The sequence below is a fragment of the Urocitellus parryii genome, chromosome 8 (assembly GCF_045843805.1).
Source record: "Urocitellus parryii isolate mUroPar1 chromosome 8, mUroPar1.hap1, whole genome shotgun sequence".
Classification (NCBI taxonomy): Eukaryota; Metazoa; Chordata; class Mammalia; order Rodentia; family Sciuridae; genus Urocitellus; species Urocitellus parryii.
Genome location: NC_135538.1, coordinates 22,772,172 through 22,789,827, shown reverse-complemented (window position 1 = coordinate 22,789,827; position 17,656 = coordinate 22,772,172). Strand labels below are relative to the sequence as shown.

The window sequence follows — 17,656 nt, the reverse complement described above, 5'->3', positions numbered from 1 at the left end:
AGTTACAGTTCTTTTCTTACCATTCTTTAGTGATCTGCAAGATGAGAATTATTATTCCTTTCATGAATGAAATAATGAGTATCTATCACCTAAATTACATCTATCTACATGCTATATGCTATATCTCTTTAGTTTTAGGAATGTCTAGGGTTCCCTCCAAGATACTTCAAGATTTAGACTTATATAGAAGTGTGTATCTCTGCCTGGTCTGTGTCTCTCATTTCTTGCTTAACCTGTCTCTTGTCGCTTTCCTACTCAATAGCTAATAGCCGCATGTGGCTGCTGAAGTTTAAATTAAATAGAATTAAAATGAAAGAATCCAGTTTTTTTTAAGTCACATGCACCATATTTCAACTGCCAATAGCTGCATGTTGCTAGAGGATATTTTGTATCAGAAAGCCCAGATATAGAACAATTTTTATCAAAGCTGAAACTTCTGTTGGTCTTTACTGCTTCAAAATGTAACTGCCCACTTGCCCACTTAGTAGGTGTATTAACTTCATGAAATTACTTCTCTCAATTTTGTGATGCTAAATGAACAAATAGATGAAAGCACTTAAAACAAGGCCAGTGGGCTGGAGGTATAGCTCAAGGGTAGAACACTTGTCTAGTATGCATAAGGCCCAGGGTTCAATCCCCAGCACTGCCAGAAAACAAAAGAAACACAAAAACAAGGTGAGCACGTATTACTTATCATTATGGCTAAAAATTCTTTTGTATTGGAATGCTGTCTTCATTGAAAGCCTAGGTCCTTGACCATGTGCAATATGTGTGTTTGTGTGTGTGTGTGTGTGTGTGTGTGTGTGTGTGTCTGTGTAGTTTTTCCTTCATGGTACAATGATAAGATGGTAACTCAAGGATAACTATTTTGAGTCTGCAAAATCTAACACTACCTCCTACCTTAAAATCTTGAGACACGTTATTCCTAGAATTGAATGTTGGTGTCTTACAGTAGGACATAGAACTCAAAACACAGTCTCCCTGGGAGTGGAGATATGCAAGATGTACTTAGTGAATCGCACCACTTGCCTCTTGACCTTCCAGAGCTGGACATTTGGCTGTTAATGAGCAAGACCTGTGAGGACACAGACTTCTTTCAGCTTTTACTGGCAATTCAAGTCGTCACACCTCCTGTTGGGGCACGGAAGCCAGCAGTTGCTCAGGTGATCCCCTCGCTTTGCGCCCATTGGATCTTTCTTACTTTTTCTCTCTTAATTTTTCACAAAACTGCTGCACCTTTTCATTTTGCCTTGGAGAATATGACCTGATCATTTAGATATTTAGGCATCTTTAGTAGAAATTTTTTATTTTAAAATACTTTTTTTCATGAACATGATTTTTAATGGAATGAAAAATGTATCACTATTAAACATCCTATTTTTGCTTTTCTGAAATTAAATTTTATTCATATCATACTGTGTATTTATTATACTTGGATTTCAATAAGTCAACAAAACTTGAAATCTTCTCAAAGTATAAACATGCCGGGGATCAATTGCTGACTCTGAAATATATCGCAGGCAGGCACTTAGTGAATGGAGAGAAAATCTGTTGGTTAAATTTGTTTTTATGACTAGCGTTATTTTGGAAGGTGACCCTAGTTTTTGCTAAGCAATAGGCATACATATATAAAGTGATCTACAGAGAGTTCTAGAAAATCAAAGGTCAGCACCTTATCTTTGTTAATCTTCAGGCACATTTCAATGCCAAATAAAATAACTTCTGTCATTTCCTTTGGTACTACCGCATGGCCAACCCTGATTTATTTACTGCCTGTAAAGTACAGGTAACCCTGTTTCTCCCAACTCAGAAAGCACAGGGAACTCATCATGTACTGTATGAAGCCAAGCAGCCCCTGGGTGTGTTGTGGGTGGGGGATCTACTGTGACATGGTAGATGCAACTGTGTTTAGTGATATATTCTAAATTATCAACCACCTTAGCTATCTAGGGCAGAAATAGGCTTTGTGTTGCTTGTGTTATTCTGAGCTTATTCAGCCCTAGAAAATTCCACTGTAAATTGTTGTGATCATAATGTAGATCTAAGTGAGAGGAACATAAATGACTGAGAACTGTTCTCTGAGCAAATCTGGAAAGAGAGTTGGGGTGTTTTTCTGTTTTAGCCTTGGTTCTTCAGTGAACCCCATGTGGCGCTTTGAAAACTTTATGCAACTTCCCTGAACCCTAGACTTTGAAGACACTTGTGAATGACAGGTTAGTGTAAAAATCTCTAATTAATTGTTTCATAGGAAGGCTGCCATCATGCTACTAAGTAAATACTATTGCTAAATAATTCCACAAAGAATGTTGGCTAATTTTTTTCTCTAAAAGAAAAAAAAAGATGTTATTAAGGTTTGCATTTTTGAAAATTATCAGAGAGAATTTATGATGATAATTGGGTTTTCAAATAAATCACAAAATTTTGTATCCCTAGCATTCAGTGCAAATAATGAGATGTCTTTGCAAATATATACTTCCTACTTCTAATATCCCTGATCCACCTTTCAAAGTCCTCAAACTTCCTCTTCCACTATCTGCAGTTCCCCAGGGATTTCATTTACTTCAGCTCTCTCTGCATGATGAGCACTGGCAAACCAAACTCCTGCCTTTTGTTGTGAACTGCTAAGGGCAGCTCATTTCTTTACCTGCATATTGTACAAATTCACTGTCTTTTGTGGGTTAATCACCCCCTTCTCCTTCTGTTGCCCACCTTAAAAACTCATCATATCTTTCACCCACAATACCAAGGCACTCTAGCTATTATCGGTTTCACTTTGTTTAGTAAAACTGTTACTTCTTTTAGCAGTCCTGCTGCATCTGTTGTTGCTGTTTTTATGTCCATGAAAATGATGTCACTTTGTCATTCTCCTAGCTGGCCTCCCTGCTTCCAATCTCTCTCCCTCTTACCCATTATCTTCAGAATGCCACATGGTGGGGTTTTTCCCCTAAAGGATAATAATTATAATAACATCAACAACCAGAGCAAAGTCACTCTCTTCTCTCAATCCTTTCTTGGCTCCCCATTTATTACAGGCTGGATTGGGAAACTGGAGTTTGCTGTTCCTTTCTACCTTAATCATGCACCATCAAGTCATATGCCCTGGGAGCCAGCTCCATTTGTTTTTATTTTGTTTTTGCATTTACATATTTCACACATTCTGGGTCATTTAACATGTGCATTCCCACCTCTTTTATTTAATGCCCTCCCCACTAGAAAATAGACTCCATGAAGGCAAGGACTTTATCTGATTTGTTCAGTACTATACACCGAGCATGCAGGACACTGTCGTAAGGTAGGTGATGGAAATTTGGGTTGATTTAGTTAGCTAATGTATTGTTCTGAGGCTGTGTTCCATGCCTCCAGAATGAAGCCTCCTTCTTCCCATTCTCAGCAGGATGAATGTAATTACAAAATGCCGAATGTACAATTACCTCAGCACTAACATTGTATTATACACACGAGCTCATGTACATCTCTCCTATTTACTTGGAGATTGTAGAAATATTCCTGGGTGACTCTAAGAGCCCAGTATCTATTGGTTCATAGCAGGCACTCAAAACTTTTTATGAATGAATGAGTGAATTCATGAGTGATGGATTAGACAAAGGAGGAAGGGCGAGTTCCTGTGGCTGGGGATCACAGACACACACGTGTCAATGAAGACTAAGACACAAACTGCCCTACTTCATCAAGGATTCTTCTTTTTAAGAGATACTAGGCAGGCTGGTTGTGTTGACCTTTAATTCACCTTTGTAAAACATAGTTTAAAAAGCCAGTCTGACTCATAAAATGATATAGGTAAGTTGTAAATCTACCGATTTGAGATTTTGACCTTTAATGAGCTGCTGCTTTTATAAAGAAAAGGATTCTATTCTTCATAATAAAAGAAAGGTGATGTGTGGTTACTTTAAGGTATATTTCAGGGTCGTTTTTGTTTTTACTTTAGTCACTCTGGCAGAAAAGCAAAATAAATAAATAAATAAATGAAAAAAGAAAAAGAAAAGGCAAGTTTTATCCAGTGTCATTTCTGATAAGTCTTCATGCTGAGCGACAGAAAGGAAAATAATTTGCTTTATTCTGATGTGGTGTGCGCAGCTCAGGCCAGGCTTAGGACAGATGTATCCATTCCCAGAGCCCTCACTTTGGTGACCACTATCTGTCCTACTCAGATGACCAATGGAAGCCAAAGATTGTCCTCTCACTTGTTAAAAGCATCCATACTCGGCATGCCACAGGGTGGGCGGAGCCGAGCAATTAAAAGCACAGATGGTATGTCAGCAGCATCAAAATTCCTTTAGAAACAAAATGGAGAAATTAAAATGTAAAACACATAAGAATTAGACACCTCAAGCATGTAATTGTACATTTATTTCTCTTTTTAAAGAACACTCCTTAATGTAATTCAATATACAAACTTGGTTTCACAGAATTATAATCCACTATGTAGCACAAAGGTAACCCAGATTGTGTGTGTGCACGTGCACACACGCGTGCGTGTGGGTGCACATGTTGCTGTACCCCCTCCCTCCGCTCTGTTCTTTGGGACCTACAAAGGCTCTTCCCATCTTCAACACTAATCAAAACCATTCTGAATGTTCTATACAAAAGATATCATCCCCCCCCTCAGGTCATTTTCCCTTGCAATCTTTTTTTCAACGTTCCCCCTGAGATAGCCAGGAGTGTGACACTTTTCCCCTACACAAAGGGGAAGGTGACTTCCCCTAATGCAGATAGATGTTACCCCTGTTACCTTGTGGGCAGGCTGACGGGAAGAGATGGGGAGAGGTCTCGACCCCCTTCCCAGCTTCCTCATCGATTCCTGGGCGTCCAAGTGTGGCCCCTCTGTGTAGCCTTAGTTCAGTCACCATCCTGTGCAGCAAGGACCAGGGAGATCTCTAAGCCCAGGTCTTCTCCAAGGGCAGCGCACAGCACTGCCTGCCAAGCCACCGGGCCGGCCGATAACCAAGCTCTACACAGTCCCATGTGCTTTGTCACTTTAATTTTTAAAGACACCCTAGCATAGGTCTGTGGCAACCTAGTGTCCAACTGAGTTACATAAAATTGTACCAGTGATGCACTTGTACATATTTACATGGGGCGGAATGTTTTCCCATATTTTTAGATGAGTATATAGATCAACATGTTCACATAAGACCAAATACTTTTAATATTATTTATAACTGTTTTATAAAGCTTTGAAAAAACTCACAATAGCACATTGTTTACTTTAATGCTTTACGGTACTATCAGTTTAAAATCACAATCAGCACTTAAGTTATAGTCAATCCGGCAAACAAGAGACAAAAAAAAAATTTACAAGAGTTAAGAACTGACTGATACATCCTTTATCTTTTTTTTTTTTTGTAACTAATGCATAAGTGCAGAATAAGGTACTCTAGTTTAAATATCTTGTTTACAATGTACATTGTTGTTCTAGTTACGCAACAGTAAATCCCATGCTTCACATAGAAAAGCAATCCACAACATTAAGAAAAAATGTACAATTTATGAAACAAAGTAAATAAATATTAGTATTACAGAATCAGAGCTGTACATAAAAGCTGTTCAGTTTTTATCATATAAAAATATGTTTTAGTGCAACCTCACGTATATATTGATGCTGTTTTGCTTTACATCATTTAGATCCAAGTGTCCAAAAAAGGAAAGAAATTACATTTATTACAAAGCAGATACACAAATTCTAAAATATGTACAAATTACTGCTAAAAAATGCTTATAAGAATATAAGCAAAGTAAAGAAAAGGCACAAACATCTGTACAATTTTAAAAGTACCAGACCCAATAGGTTAATTTCAAATTTTGTTTTGGTCAGGCTCATGATGACTTGGTAATTTACCTAATTCTTTTGAAATAACAAAAGTATATATAATAGCAAACTACCGTAACTTAGGACAGGCATGCTATAAACTCGATTACTTCTATTTCTAGAAAAACGAAAACAAAAACAATAAAAGGGGGGGGGGGCATGTGGAAATGAAAGTCTCCATGCATCTTAGATCAATGTAGCTGACTCTTCCCTGATGAAGGCTTGTGGCCTTCCTCTGTGCTTGAAGAGAACTCCTTGCTGCTGTGGAAGTCCAACCGTTTCTCATCCACAGGACTCTGGCTGTGAAACGTGGAGTGAGCCAATGCAGTCTGTGATGTACCAAAATTGTCCTTTTCACCATCATGCAAGTCAGGGTGGGCAGCTGAGGTACAGGGCTGACCTGGCTCAGGCCCGCTAAAGTGTCTAATGCCAACATGTGCACTTTCCAAGGGTTTTTGGAGGGGCTCCTGCACCCGGGCTGGCTGATCAGCCCCAAGCAGGGCAGCCTCTTCGGTGGCAATCCGGAGAGAGGCAATGGCTTTTGTACAAGTCTGTATGTTCTCCTCCTGTTCCCGCTCTGTTGCATTTAGGCTGTCTTCCGAAGTGCTCTGTTTCATCAGTAGCCGAGGCGAGGAGGGAGTGCTCGGTAGACCAGATGACTGCAAAACGTGAGGCGCACGCTTCTCCTGCTGCCTGGAGAGAGCATAGGGATCCTTGGGGAAGGGCTCCCCGGGCGCCCCTTTCTTCTCCTCAGGGCCCTCCATTGGCAGAGGCAATGTAGGTGGAGGATGTAAACCAGAAAGGGCCGGCGGTATGGAGTGAACCATTTGGATCCCACCAACTGGCACCATGGGGATAGGAGCTCGAACTTGCTGCTGAGAGTGGAGTGGAAGATGACTGAAGACATAGTCAGTAGGACCCTCAGGGAAAAGGCTGGAGCCTTGATGTTCATAAGCACCTTCTTGGTCTCCATAGAGACTGAAGTAAGGAACCTGAGGTAATCCTCTTCTTAAGTTCTGCACAAGAAAACAAAGAACACACAATTCACATGCAACCACTCTCCTTTCTTGGGTCAAGCCTATCCTTCTTTAACTCACGCCCAGGCCACAATGCACTACAACAACTGTCAACTTCTCATTTTTCAAAACAAAACAGATTTCTCCTTTCTGGTCCCGGAATGAAGGTGTCAGCCTGTGAAAAGTTACTTTTGTTTTTCAACAGCAAGGTGATGAAGTATTCAGTATTTTCCCTTGGGAACAGAGACACATTTTAGCTCTGTTTTCTTCATAAGAGAGAATAAAAAAAAATAATGGATAGTCACCAGAAAAATAAATTACCAAGCCAAAAACAAAAACGAAAACAAAAAACTAATAACCGTTTTAAATTCGATAGGAAATTTTTTAAAAAGTGCCATCTGTTTATATAGTGGGCTGATTTTTAAGATTTCTCTTAGGGTTGATGTGTATAATTAAGAGTGACAAGCTGAAAATTAGCTTTTTTTTTTTTTTTTTTTTTTTTTTGAACTTCTCACAGAAAGGATAACAAGCCGATGGGGAAGACTCAGACTACATTCTCCAGTGAACAAGGTGTTGGTCTAAAGCACTAATTTCCTGCTCAAGAGATGTTCAGTGTAGAAGACCAGCCTCTGCAAAAAATAGCCTTTCCAAATCAAAAACCTTACATCAATGGCAATTCTGTAAGGAAACTACACATCCAAGAAGTTGTTAACCCTAACTATTTCAGACAGTTAAGTATCTATACTCAAAAACATAGCTAGGAACCAAAGATGATTGTGTCGTGTCTTAAATCCTTTGTTGATGTTATTTTCACTTAAATCTCTTTAATGAACTAAAGACATTTAAAACTTAGGGCCCAAATTCCATATTTCCTATTCACAGTCCTGAAAATGAAGAACTTATTTTCTAAATAAGTTTCTGTACCCAAATACAGCTCAGACTGTCCTATTATCAGGTTTTGATGAGATTATTAGATTTTAATTACTATGATTCATTCTGTTAATGGACTATCATTTAAAAGGGAGCTCCACTGTTTGTTTTGAGAACTGAAGATAGAAATAAACCTATCAAGTGTGGCAGTAATGCAGGAGAGAGATCAAAAAAATTCTAATTCATTTCAAGGAAGCTTCGGTCTAAAACTCAAGGAATGCTCTATACCACTAAGGACTCATCTCGTTCTATTTAGATTGTGAGACTGGCTCAGGAACTATAAATTATGCATTACCCCCACAACTCTGTGCCATGCTTGGCATTTAGTCTGCTGTCGGCTACACCTTATTCAAGCTAGAAACAAATGACTTCTTCTAGATATGCAGGTGAAATGGTGTAATCATCAACCCTGTAATCACCAGGACCTCATAAGCTATGGAAAGTAGGAATTTTATAGTACAAGAAAGAATCATTTAAATGCAAATACACATAAAATCTCTCTTGCCTTTGCTCTGGTTTAGAAAAGGAGATGTCTCCTTCTCCAAACGGCAGCTAAGGTAGAAGAAACTTTCATACCTATGATAATAGTCTTTCAAGATAATGAAATCAAATTTTCTTTTCATCACACTTTCCAAAGATCTAAAAGTTTAAAATAAATTGGAATGTGATTGTTTTTTCCATTTTACTTTTGGCTGCTCTTCTGTGTCACCCAGTGAACCCCCTTGTCAGAGTGCAGAACTGGGGCCCTCGGGGAAGGGGCTGGCAGAGGACAGTGAGAGAGAGGTGACACTACGTACGCCAAGCTATTTGAGATCCCCAACTCCAGGCTGACCAAGCGAGTGATGATCTGTCTTCTAAAACTAGAATACATCCCATAGGTTCTAAATCCAATAAGATTTTGTCTTAATAATAAAAGTTTCCAATTCAGAGCTGCCCTGGTCAGAATTGAGATGATAGCAACCATAGAAGTGAGTGTACACATAGAATTTCCACCATGTCACCGTCTCCAGCACTTCCACACATCCTTCTCTTCCCATTTTACTCTCCTGCACCCTCCAAACAAATTAGCATAATGCATGTTTTTCTCTACTTTGGTTTTTACTCCATTTGCAATCCTATTAATTTGCAATTTGGACCTTATCACAATGTTGAGAAAAACCCCCATCCTATTTAAATCTCAAGAGGAAAAACCTGTCAGGGAAAAATGATCATTGAATTCAGCTGTGGATTATGCTAGGTGTGTGTGTGTGTGTGTGAGTGTGTGTATGCATACATGTATTTATGCATATTAGAGACCTAGAGTACACACAGCTTTATCACCATTTCCCATACACTCTCTCATTCATCTTTTCCACAGTGTGTCATCAGGGTCCCTCTGGAAGACTCGGAAAGAGATAGAAGAGCAAGTGCTTCCTTGGGGGCAGCAGTGAGCAGGAGGGTATCTCAAGCAAATGCAAAGGGAGAGGTGACTGATCTGTGGTCACTGGTGGGGGGGTGAGGGGTGCTGCAGGGAAGTGACCTTGACTTGAAACCTGCCAAGTGTCCTGAAGTGATAACAGAAGGAGGCTGTCAGCTCACTTCATTCCTTACAGCTAAATGGAACGTTCTTCCTGGAATAGAAGTCCGCACAGTCCACCTCCCTGGCTGTCACAGACAGATATATAATGGTGGCCAAGAGGCGAAGTGACTTGCCCAAGGTCACACAGACAATGAGGGAGACACTGGATGGTGAGTGTTTCACTGGACACGATGTTCATCTGTATTACACATTTTTATTTTTCTCTCATTCTCCCTTCCTTATTTCCTTCTTTACTTTCTTCCTTCCTTCCTTAATTTTTCTTTGTCATTTATCTACCAAAACTTGAGGATGGAAAAGAAAATGTATTTGATTTAAACAAAAGAGTTAAGGTTAGAAACTATAACATTATTCCATCCTTCAGTCACACATGATAGATCCTCAAAAATATTTACTGAATGAATGTATAAAAGACTCTTCACTTTTACTCCCATTTCTCTAAAAATGAAAACTAACCAGAAGGAGTTAGGGCAAAAATGGCAAGGTGGTAGGAATATCGGTGGCATGTATCATATGTCCTCTCAATCTGCCCCTGAGTCTGTAAGTCCAGACCAAGCAAGAATCAGTATGACACACTGGGCACCAAGGTCCCTTCATGCCAAGCCCCCTGAGGCTTCTAGCAATGTTAAGCAAAAGAAAAGGCATGACTAACAGAATGTTCATTAAAGGGGATTATTTTTCTATTATTCCATAGATATTTCATAATTATGAAAGAAGGTGAAGCCTTTATCTAACACAGCAATCAGAAGAAATACTTCTCCCAGTACTATCAGGTCTATTTTGCTCTGGCCACAGGAATCTTGTTCTCCTCTGTCCCTTAAAAAGGTGAGAAAGCATAAAATGAGAAATTATGGGGACCACTATTTCTGCTTGACGGAGGATTCTCAGGTCTATTCTTCATTGTAAGATATAATCTATGCTTGCATAAATATATCAAAGTATATTCTAGTATCATGTATAACCAAAAAAAAATTTTTTAAGAAATTAGATGAGATCATGAGGGTGGGGCTTCCATGACTGTATCAGTGGCTTTATAAAAAGAGGAAGAGAGACCTAAGTTAGTAAGCATGTTCTATCTCACTGTGCACCATCCTCTACCATGCTATGTTGCAGCAAGAAGGCCCTCACCAGATGCTGAGCAGACCCTGGCACCTTGCCCTGGGACCTCTGTGCATCCAGAACCATGAGCCAAATAATCCTCTATTCTTTGCAAATTTCCTAGTCTGTGATATCTAGTCAGAGCAGCAGAAAATAGACTAAGACAGCTTACGAAATTGGAAGTCCTGTGTCCTTTTTGCCTGTCTTTTTAATATGATATAAACTCCCTTTTATTTGATTACATTCACTATCATGGCTTCCCTTGCCTGTTTTGTAAGCTTGGCTTTACATGCTTGTGACATCCAGTTTTACATCTCTGGTCCATGTCTCAAGGCTAATACCTCATAATCTTATGGATCTGAATCACATTTCTTTCTTAATCTTCATCTCAATAAATGTATCACTACACACACACACACACACACACACACACACACGCATGCAGCAGGCTATCCATCTCTAATGAGAATTAACTAGGCAATAGACCAAAACCTTCATCAATGGTCAAGTTTAACAACTTGACTTAATATTTAGGTGAGTTGATTTAAAAAAAAAAATGAAGCAAAAGAAACAAATACTGAAAATCTGGGTCAAAATCAACAACCAATAAAACCAGTCTCCTTCCAAAAACAACTTTTTGAGCACATATTTAAAAATCAGATGAATTCCCTTGATCCACTCCTTCAATTCCTTTGCCTGAGTGTTGATCGTGGGTTGCCATTTTTTTTTTTTAATAACCACAGCGTGCGTGCACTATCAGCTTGCTTTTTATGACGGCAGTTCACTAAATATGCTCCACAGCCTTCCACAGGCATGGTCTCAATGCACCTGGCCAATGCTGGAACAAGAGCAGCAGGGGATGGCAGGACAAAGCTCCTCTACTGCACCCTGCCAGCAGGATTGTGTCTCTATCAGAGACAGCATTTGACACCCGCCCCAGACCTGCCATCCCACAATGCGAGGGATTTACTGCTCTCTATTCATGCTGCATTGGCCTAAACTGAAGAAGATCCCTCCTTTCCACTCTTGCCAAGATACAAAACCTGTAGAAATACAGCTCTTTTTCTTAGCTTGCTAATTTATGGGCTTGGCGAATAAATGATTTCCTGATGGCTGTGCATGTCTCTGCAGGATTTGTACCATGAAGAAGATGGCACCCAGGCTTTGAAAAGAGGTTGTTGAGGGGGCCTGGGGAGTGGAGTGCAGGAGGGAGCTTCCCTAGAGTTTAAAAATGACAACCTGAGCTTGTGTTATGATTCAGGGTGGCAGAAAGTGAAGACAGGGAGGAAACTGGCCACCAGGGCAGGGATGAGATGAGCCGGGGGTTGGCAGTGTTTCTACTGGCTGGGAAGAAGAGAAATCCTGAGCCAAGAATACAACAAAGAGTAGGGACCAGGAAACTAAAAAACATGCTTAAGGCAAAAAAAAAAAAAAAAAAAAAAAAGTCTCTAAAGACACCATGTCTCTGTCTATGCTAAGTTCATTTTCATATCCTTCACATAGCAGAAAGAAACATCACTGTCTGCCACACCACGGAACCAGGCAGAAGAGGGGTTTATCTGTGCATTGCATTAAAACTGCTGCTGTTCTTCAGTTTATAATAAGGGCCTGTGCAAGAAATCTCTCCCTTGGCTCTCCTGACTTCCCATTCTCTTGGATCTGCACTCTCTCTCCAGTGCCTGACAAGTTTCACATGTCCACTCCCATTGGGCAAGGTAAGGAGTTTAATAGGAAAAAAAAGTTTTGGAAACCAAGGATGATGATCAATCAGAGTCCTTACCTGGTGGAGAGCGCAGATCCCTGACACCTATAAGTCCCTGTGAGTGTCTAGCTATGCAGTCAACCATTCCAATGGCTTCACCTTTTTTTTTTTTTTAATTCATGAAAAGGTTTCAGCTCATGTCTGTAATTAGTTAAGCTTAGAAAGCCTTCAAAAGGCCTCACCCATTCCTGGCTGGAAATGCACTACTGCTCTGGTGCAATACTGCACTTGGAGCAATGCCATAGTCAGGTTCCTGACAACAGCTCGTGACAAAAATGTTTTCTGCTATTCTCAGCAACCAAGTCTCCATCATGTTTTAATAAATGCCATACTAGCATGGCATCAGGAGGCTCCACTGTGCTACATCTTGTATGCTAGGAAGAGAAAGCCAGATATACTTACAGGAGGCCCCAATACAATTGGCTCTGCTTGCAAATACTGCCCCATGGATAATGGCGGGTTATGATATAAAGCCCTTCTGGGAGATGGTGCTCTTATGGTGGTCATGTATCTTCTCTCTCTTCTGGGAGAGAGGTCTCTTCTTGCTGCGATGTCCTTCCCTGGAGACAGTGGCCTTCTGGGGGACAGATGCCTTCTTGGTGAAACATCTCTTTGGGACATCTCTCTCCTCAATGCAGCTTCCTTTCTTGGTGACAGATGCCTCATGGGTGACAGGTCTCTCCTAGGTGATAAATGTCTTCTGGGTGATAAATCTCCTTTGGGTATCAGATACCTCTTTGGTGAGTTATCTCGACAGGGGGAGGAATCATAGCCTGGTGAGGAATGGCGGCTGGAAGGAGAGAAGTCCCTTGGGGAGGAGCTTGGCTCTGAGGACAGCATGCACTCCTCGTCCATAGAACTGGGGATGTCCAGCCTGTCCTTGTCTGCTTCTGAGTCTGTACTTTTGCTCTGGAATAGTCTCTGATATTCTGTCATCTGAGTATCTTCACACGAGTCACTGGGTGTCATGAGTTGAGTCACCTGAATACTTGGCAAAGTAACCAAATAGCTGATCAGTGAAGAATGCCCCAGGGAGCTATCGGAAGGCACCCCATGGGGTACTGCGCCGACGTTCACAGGCAAGGAGGAGAATCGAGGAGGCTGAGGACTGGTGCTTCTTGATCTTGTTTTCGGTGTCAAATCTCCCTGGTCATCAAAGTCATCATCATCATCATCGTCGTCATCATTATCATCTCCATCCTCACCATCTGATTCCTCAGCATCTGAGAACTGGTGATCAGTTGAAATGCTGGACATGCTATGCTTCTCAGCTGCTTTGTGCAAATCTTCCATATTTTCTGAAACAATTGAACAAAGACATCAGAGACCAAGATCCATATGACCAAGTTAGGAGCTTATTTATCTCTTTCCAAAAGCTTTGCTTAGCTCTCTCGCCATCAGAGACAGTGATGTCTCTGATGTAACTCTCACGGGGTACTTTCTTGACCATCCACTGGCTCTGGCATTTCTATGTATCAATTTGGTTTTATCCTTATCCTACAATCAGTACTCCCGAGTAGTACCTTACATCTCAGACATCACCCTGCTCATAGAAAACCCTCAACAAATGGGTACAGATAAGTTGTTACTGATGATGCTCGAGGAAAAGAACAACCCGTCCCTCCAGATTCAGGTGAAAACTTTCAGACAATTGGTGCATCTCAGGAGGCTTCACCCACCCCCAAGTTCCCTATTGAGATTAATGATGGAATTTTTTTCTACTTGATTTTCTTTTAATGGAATAACAACACATTAGAATGTTTTTTGAATTTTCCAGAAAGCATTATAACATTTAAATCACTATCAAAAATCACCTGCAATATATGTCCTTCAGAGTTCCAAACAGAAGTATGTTTGCAGTAAGGCCTTTTTTCCTCCCCATCAAGAGTCACAACTGAAATGCTTTTCTGTCTCCTCATCAGGTTTTAAGCAATTCAATATGTCAGATTGATTGTCTATATTTAGTGTTTATTAAAATGAAGGGCAATCAGTTTTTTTAAATGTTTTTATTTTATCACCTCAGCCTTAGAGCGTCGGTGAGCGCAGTGAGGGGGTCACTCGGTCAAATTATGACATACCTGCTTCCTCAGTTTCTGTATCATCCACTGATGTCATCGAGACTCCCAACTCCAGGCATTTTTTCATGTGTGCTTTAGATTTCATATGTTTTGTTAGGTTTCCTAAAACACACAGCCAAAGAAAGAAAGAAATTGATCCGTTACCTAAATGTGATGATCACTCCAAAATACAATGTGAAATGAACTTATTTGGGAAAACATAGATTTGTTTCTATGGACTGCCTCTTGCTTCAACCTTCAGAACAATTTCTGAAGATACCAGTCCCTGAAAGGTTTGGCCCAATCTCAGGTTTTGTTTATCCTAGAAGAAGTACAGAAATCCAGGATCACGTCTTCCCAAGAGCAGCAAGACTGGGGATCTGAGGCTTTCCTGCCTGAGAAGGGACCTAACTTTTACCAAAAAGGCCAGGCTCCCAGGACTTCACATGGACAGGTGACATAAGCTAAATCACACAGATGGGAAAAACCTCAGAAGGAAATACACTCGGCACACTCAATGGACTCCAGACGTTCTGGCACTGATGCGATATAGGTCAACCTTCAAGGATCCTCATCAGTCAAAGAAAAAATACACAAACTCTTATGCCAGTCAACCATGTATGTGGGTTCAAAGATACATACACCTGCTTAGCTAACTCCTTATAGGGAGCATTATTGCTGGCATTTAGCATCATTCTGGCTGGTGTATGTTAGTGAACTTTGCATTAGCAGTTTCTGAACTTCTGGAGCAGAAGCATGCCCTTTTTATTTAGATTGAGATTCCCACCATTCTAAGAAAAAAGAAAGGTTTCGTGTTGAATATATTATAAAGATCTACGTATAATTATGTCTACATACTTATGTGTACATGTGTGTATATACACATCTCTATCACTCTCTCTCTCTCTGGACTTAAATAATTTCTATATGGAATATGAGAAAATATGAAAAACACTTCTCCAATCACCCTTGACCCAAGATCTATGGAAGACAAAGAACAAATACATATATATATATATATATATATATATATATATATATAATTATATGCCATACAACTTATCAAAAAAGAATCCAGGAACCAATTCAGATATAAGGGGTCCACTTTGATGAAATTAGCTATATTATTATCTGTGCCTTTTGATAATGCTTTAGCAATGTACCAATGTATGTACTAATATATGTACGTAATGACCAATGCTTCATTTTTAAGAGTAGGTTCCTTGAAATCTAGGTGGAAACTATTTCACTTTGATGAAATAGTTCATCCTCATTATGGGCCTTTTTAGATTACTATTAATGTTAAAAGTCATAATTCTAAGCTGGGATACCACTGTTTACTATTTTACAATTTACCTGCTGCTTCCATATCTATGAATTTTATGTACAATTTTGATAACTCTAAACATAAATATTTCCAGGCCCTCATTGCTCTTCTTATCAAAAACACTGTATCGAGAAGTTTTAAAGAGTTCAAAACTTTAGCAGACATTTCAATTCTTAAACCTGTAAATTAATTAACTCAATGGAAATCATCAGCATCTACCAGAGGCTAAGTATACCATGTATGTTTTTAAATATGGATGCTAATGTGGTGAGATAACTTACAGTCAGCCCTCTGCATCTGTGGATTCAACCACTCAAGTATCAAGGATATTTGAAAAAAATTCTATCTATAATAAACATGTATGAACTTTCTTCTTATCACTATTCCCTAAACAATATAATAAAATAACAGTTTACATGGCATCTACATTGCATTAAGTATTATAAGTAACCTAGAAATGATTTGAAGTATACAGGAAGATGTGCATGAGTTATATGCAAATATTATATCATTTTAATTTTATGTAAGGGACTTGAGCATTATTGGAGGTTGGTACCTGTGGGGATCCTAGAATTAATCTCCCCAGGTGCTGAAGGATGACTGTATTTGATTTTAATGTGTCTCTTCTACTATATTTCCTCTCCAGGCATTCTAAGGCGGTAATTGAACTTTGGGCTCCCTTCTTCAGAGCAAGATTGCAGCTAAAATAAGAATCTGAAAGGATCCCAACCTGTCTTTGGTTTGCTGAACTTCTGAAGGAGTGGATCAGGGCAGGGAGGGGGAGAGAGTGGCAGAGGTAAGGAGAAGGAATTGTCCCAACAACTGGGTTTCATCTGTGTTCGGACAACAATGACAATGATGATGACATGGTTTGGAAAAGCAGGCACTTCAGACACAGCAAAAACTGGTGGGGTTTCCCAGGATGCTTTGCTCAACTCTAAGGTTCTGAGAGATGTTTGCACACTCTCAAAGGGTAAGAAAACTCCATTAATGACCAGGAATGAATAATTTCTTACTAAAACTCTGGGATGAGAGTTCAGAGCCAGATTTAATTTGATGTTTGGAAATATCTAGAAATGTGTCATTTCCTCACCAGTTTTCACACAACTAATGTATGCCTGCAACAACTCATATGCCCAACAAAGACATGTCATTTACAATGTCTAGTGAACTTGCAGTATGTCCCCAAATTAATGTTTTCATTTTCTAATCCCTGGGGGAATCTCTCAGTAAAGCTCTAAATAAAGGTTTGATTTTGCAAAGGTGGATATTATTTAAAGGATCTTATGTTTATTTCTTTTGAAGTATAAATGAATGATCTCCTTTTTGTCACCTTCAAATAAGACATACCTGTAGCATAAATACATTTTTAATAAAGAAGAAACAAATATGTGGAGAGGCTATACATTTTCACTTCTGCCAAATCAATAATAACAATTTAGGATTGGGGGCTGTAAGAGGAAATGGTACATTTAATTTTATTTGATATTTATCTTTTTTGATGGATATTGGAGTAGATAACTCAATAGGCAAATTTGAAACATTAAGAAATTCTAGATGATATGAGGTTGATGGGGGGGTGTCTACAAGATAAGTTAAACCTAAAGTAAAACATATTTCCATATACAAAAATCAAGCAACCACAAATTTAAAAATGAAAATATAAATTAAGCAACCTTTAATTTGCTACTGTCTCTTTTTTGAGAGCATCAGGCTTATACACATTTTCATGATTTTTTAAGATGATGGAAATACAACTGAAGCAATCTTCCTGAGTAAAACATGTTTATATGAATCTACTTGTTAAAACAGATTTTTAAAAATTGAAATAAAAATATTATTTCAAGGCAAGTCCTAGTTTTCTGAGATGAAAAGTTGTCGCCTTAGAGTAAGAAATTGTCTCTGTGCTGATAAATATACAGAGTGGAAGCTATCAGATTTCTATGCATAATTAATGTAACTGATAGAGGGGCCCACCTGGGAGTCTGTGGATCTCTACATTATTTATAATCTTGAAACTGAACATGGGCACATGTTTTCTTTCCAGCTGCTGCTTTGCTTTT

At 39.3% G+C, this 17,656-nt stretch overlaps 1 protein-coding gene and 1 long non-coding RNA gene across 17 annotated transcripts in view; one reads left to right on the top strand and one right to left on the bottom strand.

The window, feature by feature from the left end:
* Nucleotides 1-4,370: 4,370 nt before the first annotated feature.
* On the top strand, nucleotides 4,371-5,644 carry LOC144256685 (uncharacterized). Its single transcript, XR_013344198.1, has 2 exons — nucleotides 4,371-4,825; nucleotides 4,857-5,644. It is a non-coding gene; the product is annotated as an uncharacterized LOC144256685 (long non-coding RNA).
* The window catches only part of Hivep2 (HIVEP zinc finger 2), a 179,597-nt gene continuing 167,509 nt past the window's right edge, over nucleotides 5,569-17,656 (bottom strand). For all 16 annotated transcript variants that reach the window (XM_077802085.1, XM_026397625.2, XM_026397630.2 and 13 more), the window contains 3 exons: nucleotides 14,288-14,389; nucleotides 12,612-13,507; nucleotides 5,569-6,843 (listed from right to left, as the gene is read on the bottom strand). In XM_077802085.1, the coding sequence (XP_077658211.1) occupies nucleotides 6,019-6,843; nucleotides 12,612-13,507; nucleotides 14,288-14,389 (1,823 nt within the window). In that variant the 3' untranslated portion in view covers nucleotides 5,569-6,018. The remainder of the gene's footprint in view (nucleotides 6,844-12,611; nucleotides 13,508-14,287; nucleotides 14,390-17,656) is intronic.